Source organism: Ictidomys tridecemlineatus, chromosome 1, assembly GCF_052094955.1.
Source record: "Ictidomys tridecemlineatus isolate mIctTri1 chromosome 1, mIctTri1.hap1, whole genome shotgun sequence".
Lineage (NCBI taxonomy): Eukaryota > Metazoa > Chordata > Mammalia > Rodentia > Sciuridae > Ictidomys > Ictidomys tridecemlineatus.
In genome coordinates, this window is record NC_135477.1 from 48,805,062 (window position 1) to 48,817,095 (window position 12,034).

The 12,034-nt window shown below is 37.8% G+C and overlaps 1 protein-coding gene across 22 annotated transcripts in view; it reads left to right on the forward strand.

The window, feature by feature from the left end:
- Positions 1–12,034, forward strand: part of Usp54 (ubiquitin specific peptidase 54) — a 129,996-nt gene that overhangs the window by 111,506 nt on the left and 6,456 nt on the right. For 15 of the 22 annotated variants that reach the window (XM_078040340.1, XM_078040286.1, XM_078040279.1 and 12 more), the window contains 4 exons: positions 983–1,196; positions 3,644–5,040; positions 11,343–11,461; positions 11,761–11,901. In XM_078040340.1, the coding sequence (XP_077896466.1) occupies positions 983–1,196; positions 3,644–5,040; positions 11,343–11,461; positions 11,761–11,901 (1,871 nt within the window). Of the gene's footprint in view, positions 1–982; positions 1,197–3,643; positions 5,041–11,342; positions 11,483–11,760; positions 11,902–12,034 lie in introns of all 22 variants that reach the window. The other 7 variants (XM_021726736.3, XM_078040361.1, XM_078040350.1 and 4 more) reach the window with 2 other exon arrangements.

The window sequence follows — 12,034 nt, forward strand, 5'->3', positions numbered from 1 at the left end:
GATTGAACCTGGGGCACTTTGTCACTGAGCTACATCTCCAGCCCTTTTTATTTTTTTACTTTGAGATAGGATCTTGTTAAATTGCTTCAGCCCTTGCCACATTGGCAAGGCTGGCCTTGAACTTGTAGTCCTCCTGTTTGAGCCTCCCAGGTTGCTGCAATTATAAGTGTGTGCCACCGCTCCTGGCATCCTTCAGATTTCTAAATGTGCCTGGCATTGTAACTGTGGCTTGTGGATATTTACTGGAATTACCCTCAACAGGAATCCATAGATGACTTCTCCAGCCATGCCTACCTTCTTATCCCAAGAAGAAGTTAGACTTCAGATAGCAAGTTAGTCTGCTCTTTCTCTAGTGGTTGACTAGTAAGTTGATAACTTATGGCAGAAAAACTGAGTTAATTGGCCATTGACTTCCCAGGCTTGTAACTTTCCACTGCAATATTTGATTCTTTTTGTTTCTCCCCTGCCTTCTGGTATGCAGCACCATAATGTTACAGCCAGGGAATAAAGTTTAGAATTGGTATCCAATTTTATATGACCATATGAAGCTGTGCTCTGTAAAGACAGATGCAGGTTTGGATCTTATTTCTGCTGTTGGCCATCAGGAAGGGGGAGTTGGGAGCAGTGTGTGGAGACCAGAGTCGAACAGGTCAGTTGGAAAGGACAAGAGTGACAATCTCTGAGCACTAGTTTATCTTCCTGATTTGTTTTAGTTGGTGTGTGTGTGTGTGTGTGCGTGTGTGTGTGTGTGTGTTTAATAATTTAAATTAACTTCTTTGGCCTCCATAGCTTCCATGTATGTTCCTTATAGCCAGAGCTAGCTCTGTGCCCCTGGACAGTGTATGCATGGTCCATGCCTTGCATTCCTGCTGCATATTTTGTTTTACTGCATATCTTTGCTTCTTTTTGATTCAATTTTATTTGTTTTATTTTTATTTGTATTTTGTGTTCTGTTTCTGCTATATTTTCTTTTGCATTTTAGCTAAACTAAGACTTGCCCTGCATGGTGCCAGCTCTAGCACGCACAGCAGAGCCCTAGTCGATAAGAAGTTGCAAATCAGTATTCGAAAAGCAAGGAGCCTGCAGGATCGCATGCAGCAGCAGCAATCATTGCAGCAGCAGCAATCATCGCAGCAGCCGTCGCAGCCCTCAGCCTGCCTCCCATCACAGGGGGGGGCCGTCCCTCAGCTGACAAGGTAGTGCTTGGGAACCACATGAGTTTATAGATGCCAGGGGAGAAAGTGACCATGGGTACTCTGCAGCAGAAGCTGTCATTGTCTCCGTGACTACAGGGAAGAGAGAGAAATCTATTGAAAAGATTGATTAGGAAAAAAGCCCTAGTAGCCATTGATATAGTTCACACATCTTGGCCTTTAAATTTGGCTTTTAATTAGAATAAGTGAATTTAAGTAAAAATTAAATTTGTTAATAAGTTTGAGTAGTTTTCAAAATAAAAATATAATAAAGGCATCCAACCCTGGGCTGTGTACATGCTAGGCAAATGCTCTTCCATTGAGCTATACTCCAGCCAGTATTTTGTGAACATTGCCTAGTATCCAGGCCCGAGCTAAGTATTTTATTTCATTATCAAAATACCCTTATAAGATAGGGACCATAGGGCTGGGGTTGTGGCTCAGCAGTAGAGTGCTTACCTTGCATTTGTGGGGCACCAGGTTCAATCCTCAGCACCACATAAAAATAAATCAAAATACAGGTATTTTTCTATCTACAACTAAATATATATATTCCCCCCCACAGACAAAAATATAGGAACTATTAGTTAGCATTCTTTATAAATAAGGAGACTTGAGCTCAGGAAAACTAAGATTACTTGGCTTATAACAGTAGAAGTATAGAATTCAAATCTAGGTCTGTCTGTTTGGTGCCAAAATGTATGTCATCGACCATTATGTAGTATGCCTTTTATGGTTAGATTTTTCCATACATGTATATGCTACAAGAGTGACTGGGTGACTAACATAGGATAGTTTATAGCATGTAGGTCATATACACTTTATCCAAAATACTTGGAACCAGAAATGTTTCAGATTTCAGTTTTCTCCCCCAGATTTTGGAATATTTGCATAGTCTTTACTGGTTGAGGATTCCTAATCCAAAAATTCAATTCCAAAAAAAAAAAAAAAAGCCGGGCATGATGGCGTATGTCTGTAATCCAGCAGCTTGGGAGGCTGAGGCAGGAGGATCATGAGTTCAAAGCCAGCCTCAGCAATTTAGCGAGTTTCTAAGCAATTTAGTGAGACCCTGTCTCTAAACAAAATGTAAAAAAGGCTGGGGGTGTGGCTCAGTGGTTAAGCACCTCTCGGTTCAATCACTGGTACCAAAGAAAAAGAAAAAGAATTGAAGTCCAAAATACTCCAGAATCCAAAACTGTTTCAGTGTCTTGTCTGCACTCAAATAGTTTCAGATTTTTTGGAGCATTTCAAATTTTGGATTTTCAGATTAGGAACCTGAAAATCCAAAATTTCACACATTTTGGAAAGCAAAATCCTCATTTTTCAGATAAGGATGCACAGGTTGAGCATCCATAATCTGAAAATTCAGAATTTGAAAAGGTGGGATTTTATTTAAGTGCTTGTAACATTGCATTTTTGGGGGGTCAGAAATATAAAACAATTAGAAACCAACTAAATCTTAAGAGAATATGGTATATTAAGAAAACATCTGAGTGAATAATACAGTAAAACCTAGATAATAAAGACAAATTTGAAGTAGTTGATTTGTGTAATCCTATGAACATGAATCACCTGTATTCTGTATTTGTAACCTCTTGATTCCTTTGGTTGGGCTACCTCACAGAACCTTATGTAGCATTTCCCTCCTTGTATAGCATCTGGATTTTTGCTGTTCTGTGTGAAAATCACTCATTTTGCCTACCTTCCGTTGTCATCTGCATGTGAGACTAGCAATTTTGATTTTTAAATTTTCAAGTAGAATGTGTTTGGAAAGGGACTTTAATGTAGTGAAGAATATTGGCAAGGACTGTACTTAATATTGCTGTGTGTAACTCTGGTGAAGGATTGATATTACCTGTTTATCTGAGCATGAGTGGTATATGTAGGGGAGTCTTTTCTTTTGTTAACCTCTAAATTATTGACCCTACTTGTGCTTGTCTTTCCATTTCTTCCTTTTTTTTATAAATTAAAAAAAATTTTTTTTGGTACTGGGGCAATCCCTAGTCCTTTTTATTTTTTATTTTGAGACAGGGTCTCACTAAGTTGCTGAGGCTGGCCTTGAAATTTTATCCTCCTGTCTCAGCCTCCTGAGTTGCTGGGATTACAGATGTGCACCATTGTGCCTGGCTCTGTTTCTTTTTAAAATTTTCTTGTTTTTTACCACAGTACTGGGGTTTGAACTCAAGGGATCTCTACCACTGAACTATATCAGTAGTCCTTATTTTCAGTTTGAGACAGGGTTTTAAGTTGCTGAGGCTGGCCTCAAACTTGAAATCTTCCTACCTCAGCCTCTCAAGTTGCTGGGATAACAAGTGTGTACCATTGCGCCCAGCTTCATTTATTTTCATCATTCCTTCTGTGGATAACTATAAATGGGAATGGAATGATCAGTTCTTCTTGGAAGTGATCTTGTCAATCACCTTATGACTGGCTTTCTCCATTTGTTTCAGTGAACAGCCTATCCCGCTCCAAGTATTGTTAAGCCACGAGGCCCAACTGGAACCCTGCACAGATACAGATTTTGGGGCCAGTTCTTCTTTCTTACACTCACCTGCTTCCTGCCATGAGTCACACTCATTACTGTTCCCAGAGTTACCTGCTTCATCTGCCCCACAGCACAGTTCCCCCAGTAAATCTGCCTCAAAGCTTCTGACTTCAGTTGAGGTGGACAGCATTGACCCTTCTGTATTTCACAGGCAGTGTTTACCTAAAACACCAGGGAGAACTGAGAATTCTCACCTTGATTTTGTGCCATTGGATGCCTCAGAGGGTAAACTGCCAGGGCAAAGGGGTGATAACAACAGTTACAGCAGGTTCTCTCTTCAAGAAGGAAGGAACATTGCTCAAGAACAGCCATTCCAAGAAAAGAGGAATCCTACTGACTCATCCCTGGTGATGTCTTGGTCACACCTAACAGGAAGAGCCACCTCAGAGAGAGGAGAAACACACAGCCTAGGCTATAGTCCTTCAAATTCATTAGTTCAACCCAGTATTCCCACACATAGGGCCTGCCACCCCATAATGTCTGCTGCTGCTTCATCTGTGCTTCATTCTTCTGATCCTGTGCAGAAAACTAACCAATGCCTCCAAGCCCAAAGCCTCCAAACTTCTCTGACTTCAAAAGTGGATGGAAGCAGTGAGGAGCCATGTAGACCAGAGTTTCCCAGCACAAAGGGACTTGTCCGCTCACTGGCAGAGCAATTCCAGAAGATGCAGTGTGCCTCCATGAGGGATGCCTCAGGTTCCCAAGAGAGAAGTCTTGGAAATCTAAAGAAGAACTCTTTCCCTTCTGACTCTAAGCCTTCTTTCCAGCATGGTCAAGGGAAAGGTCATTGTCCCTGGGCAAAAGAGCAAGCCTCTCTGGATGGTAGGGACAGATTGCCTTCCTGGGAAGATCCTGCTGACCACCATCTTTCTCTTGCCATGGACTCAGGGCAGCCAAACAGTGAAACTTCTAGGGGAGGACAGCCCAGGTTGGGAGAGCCAGGGATATACCAAGGAAAGCTATCCCAAGCAAAAGACCCTAGGCCTAAGGAGATTGGTAACAGTATCAACTTGGGGACTTCCTTGCCTTTGGATTCCTGGGTGAATGTCACAAGGTTCTGTGATTCTCAGCTTAAACATGAGATCCTTGGGCCAGGGATGAAGTCCTCTCCCCATGATTCTCATACCTGTGTAACCTATCCAGAGAGAAATCATATCCTTTTACATCCACATTGGAACCAAGACACAGAGCAAGAGACCTCGGAATTGGAATCTCTCTACCAGGCCAGTCTTAAGGCTTCCCAGGATGGCTCTTCTGCATGGGCGCCACAGAATGTGGCTTGGCATCCACTTAGCCAAACAGGTAAGAATACATTTCAGGGTAAGAAGAAATAGGGGTTATATAAAAGCTTATATAAAAACAAGACAATATGAGAGGAGTGGTATTCTATACAGGTAGTATTTGTAGCTTGGTAAGAGGTAGTAGAACTTCTGACTTTACTCATGAGCTTCAGGACAGGTGCTGAAAGAAAGATGTTTTTCTTGATAGAGTGGATAATGGAGGTACAAAAAGAAATTTGCAAATGAATTCCTCCTTTTAAAGAAAGAGACCACTAAGTATTTATCCATGGTTTCTCTAGTATGCAGTGCTACAGCATGGTTCATAGGTCTTTAAGAGTGACTCACCATGGAATTGGGTTAGATGAGAGGAAATGTCATTTTGTGGTTTAGAAGTTAAACCAATCCCAAGATTGAGCCTCCAGGTTTGCCTTGCAGCTGGGGTGTCCCTATTGAATGACATCTCTAATATGAATGGCATTTCCAGATCATAATGAACTAGTAATATCAAGAACTTCCTTTATTCCATTAGGAATTTCCAGAATTCCTGTCTTCACAGAATTTTCAAGGTATTATTTTATAGGGTAGCCTTCACAGACTCTCCTTAAAATAGTACTGAATGAGGAGTCAAAGCTACATTTCATTCACCTCACAGATTTAATTCTGGAAATTGAAGATATGAAGAATGTTTGAAATTTAGATTGCATGCACTAACTCCAGACCCTGAGTTATTTTCCTGATACTGACATTACTTCTGAATATAAATTTGATACGTAATATCCCAGGAACAAATTTTTACTTGAAAAATGAGAGAAATAGTTCAATTATTTTTCTAAAAAGATCTATTCCAACTCTAAAATGATTTGTATTATTCTGTAAAATTTAATTCAGAGATCTTTGTCTTCAGCTTGTGTAGGACAGCTTTTATAATTGTACAGGTTCCTTGCATGCTGACAACCAGTATTTAATTATAGTCATTTTGTTTATTAAATACCTACTTTGTTTCCTGGAGCTGTGGGCAAATGCCACATAAATATAAAATTTGATATTAAGATATGTTTCTAAGGATTTGCTTCCTAGCGCAGATTTTGTAATCCCATTTATTAAGTGCTCTAGGTACGTGGGTGGGGTGATATTGGGAATATTCTAAAGAAAAGGAAAAGCTAGAGTCTGCTTCAATGAGCTTTCTCTCTGATATAAGGGAGAATAAATACATTAAATATTTTAAGAATGATAATAAACATAAAATAATACATTGTAAATTGAACTAACTAGTTGAATGTTAAATATTATATTTAAAAACAAAAAGCCCTTATAATACTCCAAAGAGCAACCTTTTTAATTGTAGTTTTAAAATATCAAAAATCCTTGCCAATCTCACTCAGTGTTTTAATGTTTTAACCTTTTTAAAAAAAATACACATATACTGTATTTTGTTTGTGTTTAGCAAAAAGCAAGGTAAGTATAAAGTTTAGTCTCATGATTTTCTTAAATTGTATTTATGAACATTTTTCATAAAAATCAGTTTTATGATTATAATGTTATATATGAATGTACAATAACATTTATTTTGCTACTGAATAAAAGCTAATACTTAGTTCAATTTTATAAACTTTTTTTCTTTATTGGAGATTGAACCCAGGGGTGCTTTACCACTGAGCAACATCTCCATCCCTTTTTATTTTTAAAGACATTTTTTAAGACTGAGTTGCTGAAGTTCTCACTAACTTGCTGAGGTTCTTGCTAAATTGCTGAGGCTGGCTTCAAACTTGAGATCCGCCTGCCTGAGCCTCCTTACTTGCTGGGATTACAGGCATGTGCTACTTCTTTATCTTATCATAAAGCATTTATTAAGCACCAGATTACTCCTTTAAAAAAGTAAATACATTATAATATATAATTTACACACCATCATTTCCCCTACTTGAAGTGTATAATATAATAGTTTTTAATAGAGTTGTTAACTCTTTGCAGTAGTTCAGGGTTTTTTGACTTTTAATTGTTAATCTCCCCCCAACCCTTATTTTTTCTTTTGGCAGTGCTATAGATTGAACCCAGGGCTTTGCACATGCTAGGCCAGCACTCCACCAGTGAGCCACATCCTCAACCCACTACTGTCTGTTTCAAAATGTTACTATCATCCTAAAAAGGTTACTATCATCCTATACCCATTAGCAGTCATTCCCCTGTACTCTATCCCTCCCCTCCAACCCCACCAATCTATTTTCTGTATCTTACCTGTTCTGGACACTTCATATAAATGGTGTCATATAGTATATGATCTTTTCACATGATTGTAAGTCCTAAAAAATCTAAACACCACTCTTTTTTCCTCTTTGAAGTACTGGTCATTGAATCTGGACCTTACAAATGCTAGGCTGTACTATTGAATTACATCACCAGCTCTTTTTATTTTCTGTTATTTTAAGTCAGTATCTTACACAGTTGTCCAGATAGGCCTCCAACTTGTAATCCTCCTGCCTTAACTTCTGTAGTGGCTGGAATTATAGGAGAGCATCATTATTCCTGGGTCCTTGCCATTTATTTATTGAAGAAGTTTGTTCATTTGTCTTAGAGCATTTTATATATTATAGGTTTTACTGATTGTAGTTTGGTAGAGTTTTTGGTTTTTTGAAAAACATTATTTCAGTTTGATTCCCAGCACCACAGAACAAAAAATTTTTAAAATAGGTTCTTCTAGCCCCCGTTTCTCTTATAAGTTGGTACTTAGAATTAAGGGTGCAATTAAAATCAGGTTCTGACAACAACTAAAATAAATAAATATGTATTTTTTAAAAATCAGGTTCAGTTTTTTTTTGGGTTTTTTTTTTTTTTTTTTTTTGGTACTTGGTATCATATCCTGGGCCTCATGCATTATAGGCAACTCTATCACTGAGTTACAGCCCAGTCTTTTTAAAATTTTTATTTTGAGAAAAGGTCTTGCTATGTTGTACAGGCTAGTCTTAAACTTGTGATCCTTAGTTGGAATTTTAGGTGTACACCAGAGTGGTGGCACATACCTAAAATAAATAAACACACACACACACACACACACACACACACACACAGGACCTCTCAAATGCTTAGCAAGCAAGGTATCACAGAACCACATCACCAGCCCTCATCTTAATTTTTAAAAATAAGATTATTTATAGGTAATACTTATTATACAATATCAGGAAATATATAATATTGAGCTTTTTGGTTTATTTTGTTACAGTTGATCAGTGAGTAGGTATCATATTAACCCCACTTCTGTTGAATATAGAAATTCCCTCAACAATATCCTCTGCTCAGATACCTCAAAAAGAATTAGAATCTGCTCACATTGCAATTGTCTAATGGCCACCTCCTTGTCTATGAATCACTAAGCTTAATTAGAGGAACATGAAATTCTAACCATTACAAATGTAATTTATTATTAAATTGTCCACAGTTATCATCTGAAGAATGGCTTTAAAGTGTGTGTGTGTGTGTGTGTGTGTGTGTGTGTATAAATATATGGGGCTGGGGTTGTGGCTCAGTGGTAGAGTGCTTGCCTCAAATGTGTGAGGCACTGGGTTAGATTCTCAGCACTACATACAAATAAAAAATAAAGGCCCATCAACAACTAAAATGAATAAAATAAATAAAATTTAAAAAAATAAAGTGTATATATATATATAAGCATATATATACACACATTATATATAAACATGTATGTATATATACACATATGGAAATAATTTTATATAATTGGGATCATAGTATACATGCTGTGTTTTGTGTTTTGGAGTGCTGGGATTAAAACCCAGGTCCTTTAGCTTCTAGGCAAATACTCTGCTGCTGAGCTATACCTCCAGCCATACATGCTATCTTTAATATAGACAGTTTTCTTATCTATTTCTTTTTAATATTTTTAGTTGTCGATGGACACAATACCTTTATTTATTTATTTATTTTTATGTGGTGCTGAGAATCGAACCCAGTGCCTCACATGTGCTAGGCAAGTGCTCTACCACTGAGCTACAACCCCAGCCCTATTTCTCTTTTTCTTAAAACCAGTTCTACGTTCACTTCGCCAAGTAACAATATAGTATGCATACATCTGTATTTTTTTTTGTTCTTATAATTCCATGTAGACCTCCATATAGTTAGTTTTGTTTTGTTTTTTTTTATTTGCTTGGGGGTCATATGACTTTTTTTTTTTTCCTTTTAACTTAACATTTCATGAAAATTCTCCAAGTCATCTTGTTTAACTTATTTTTTAGTGGCTGGGAAGTAATTGCTAAGGATATAACAATTTATTTAGATTTTTATAAATTTGTATTTGTTCTTATTCTCATGAGTAGAATTATTGGTCAAGAGAGTACATATATTTTCAATTTATTATTATTTTTTGTACTGGAGATTGAACTCAGGGACACTTAACCACTGAGCCACATCCCTACATCCCCAAACTAATTTTGTATTTTATTTAGAGACAGGGTCTCACTATGTTGCTTATTGCCTCGCCATTGCTGAGGCTGGCTTTGAACTCTTGATCCTCCAGACTCAGCTTTCCGAGCCGATAGGATTACAGGTGTACACCACTGCACCCAGCTTATATTTTCAATTTTTAATAGATATTTCCAGATTGCTCTTTTAGGAATACTATGACATTTCCCTTAATAATGTTCAAGGATATTTTTCTACACTGTCTTTTTTGTTTCAAAAGCAAAGATTCCTAGATTCCAACCATAAAGATTCTTATTCAAGTCTGTAGTGAGGCTCAGGAAGCTATATTTCCTCCTTGCCTCCTTTCTTCCTTTCACCTTCCCCTTCTTCCTTTTCTTTTTTTTATATATATATATATATATATATATATATATATATATATATATATATATATATATTAGTTGTAGTTGGACACAATATCTTTATTTTATTTATTTTTATGTGGTGCTGAGGATCGAACCCAGGGCCTCACACATGCTAGGCAAGTGTTCTACTGCTGAGCCACAACCCCAGCCCCCCCTTCTTCCTTTTCCTTTCTCCCTCTCCTTTTCCCTTTTCTCTTCCTCCCTTCCTTCTTTTTTTTTTATTATTTGTTGTTCAAAACATTACAAAGCTCTTGACATATCATATTTCATACATTTGATTCATGTCCCTTCCTTCTTATTGAACTCTTAGGCACACTACAACTGAGCTACATTCCCAGCCACCCCCCCCCCTTTTTTTAAAGAAAGGGTCTCCCTAAGTTGTAGAGACTGGTTTCAAACTTGCCTCATCTTCCTGAGTTGCTGGGAAGCTGTACTTTAAAAACTCCCATGTGAATCTGAGGCAGTATCAGAACCACTGCATGTGAGTACAAGGAAATATTAAAAACAACTGATTTTCAGTACTTATATCAGCACTATCATACAACAGCCATATTGTATATATATTAGAATGAGACACAAAGTGGCCATGTACATATATATCAAATGTAGGTCAAGGACATGTACATTTTCAGAATAGAAGACTTAATTAATTGGATTGGGGAGTCTCTTGGAAGTCACATATCCACTTTAGAGCCGCATTAGTAGTTGTTTAGAATGTGATTGAGAAAAAGTGGGGTAAGGGGAGATAAAAGAGACTTATACATATCAAATATTCCTTAAGAGCTCCTTTTCAGAGTCATAGGAAGAGTACTGTACTAAAAATTAAGATATGAGTTTTAATCCTGAATAAACTTCTACCTACCTATCAGACTCTGGAACTCATTTTCCTGTTATATAAAATGAGGAGATTTGATATAATAATTATTATAATGATCATTTCAATTCTTAACTAAACTGGAGATAATAGTTTTCTTTATCACCAGAGATACTTTAGAAAATCACTACATCAGATAATTTTCTCTCTAGATACTACAAGTCTTGGACTGAATTTTTTTTTTAAATATTTTTTTAGTTGTAGGTGAACACACATATCTTTATTTTGTTTATTTATATGTGATGCTGAGGATTGAACCCAGGGCCTTACACATGCTAGGAGAGCACTCTTCTGCTAAGCCACTACCCTAGTCCTCATACTGAATTCTTTCAGAAGCTGAGTATGTTTACAAAAATGAAGTAAGATAGGGACATTCAGCTGTCTGTCCATAGCCTTTTATAAAGTTCTTGAAGGGCTATGTGACCTATAGAAGTCTATCCATATTCTGAAAATTATTGTTTCTAAGTTCTAGGAGCATCTTTTCCCATTGGATTCAGGAATGCATATTTGTTACTTAGTGAAAGAAGAACTCCTGAGTTTGTGCTTCCAGGCTCAGAGTTTAGGCCCCAAGAGAGAGATGGCTTTACCTTATATTTATGTTTTCTTTCTCAGGCTCTGCAGATGGCATGGGGAGGAGATTACACTCAGCCCCTGGGCTTGACATCTCAAAGACCCGAATAGCAGAAATGGAGCACATTCTCCTTGAAGCCAGCACAGTGCCTGCGTCTCAGGTAGCAGCCTCAAGAGCTAAGGTGATAGACCTGGTTGGTATGTTAGGGAAAGAAGAGTACAAAGGAATGAATGGTAGAGTTGTTGATAAAGCAGAGACATTGTAGTGGGGCTACCAAAAGAGAACAAGGTATGAGATTGGACTGCTTTTGATTGAGAGGAGATCTTTCAATTATATCTAATTGAGGTGTTTACTGGAGAGTCTTATCTAAATTTCTCCCATATCTCCAAGGACAGGGCCTGTGGGAAAACCACAGGTCTGATGTTATGTATCTGCCTGTGTGTGTCTATATGTTTGAAGGCTGCAGCTTGCCGAGGCCTCAGCAGGGAGTATGGGGATGACGAACAGTACAGTGCAGAGAACTTTCGCCGCATCTCACGCAGTCTCAGTGGCACCATTATCTCAGAGAGGGAGGAGGCTCCAGTCTCTTCCCACAGTTTTGTAAGTAGAATCAGGATCTGTCTATTTAGAGCACCCCCATCTTTGCTAGGTAACAAAACAGTGCTGGTGAAAGAGCAGGGAGAAACTGAAGGTTGTAATTTGGGGAAAGCCTTGTGCACTCAGCAAAAATGAG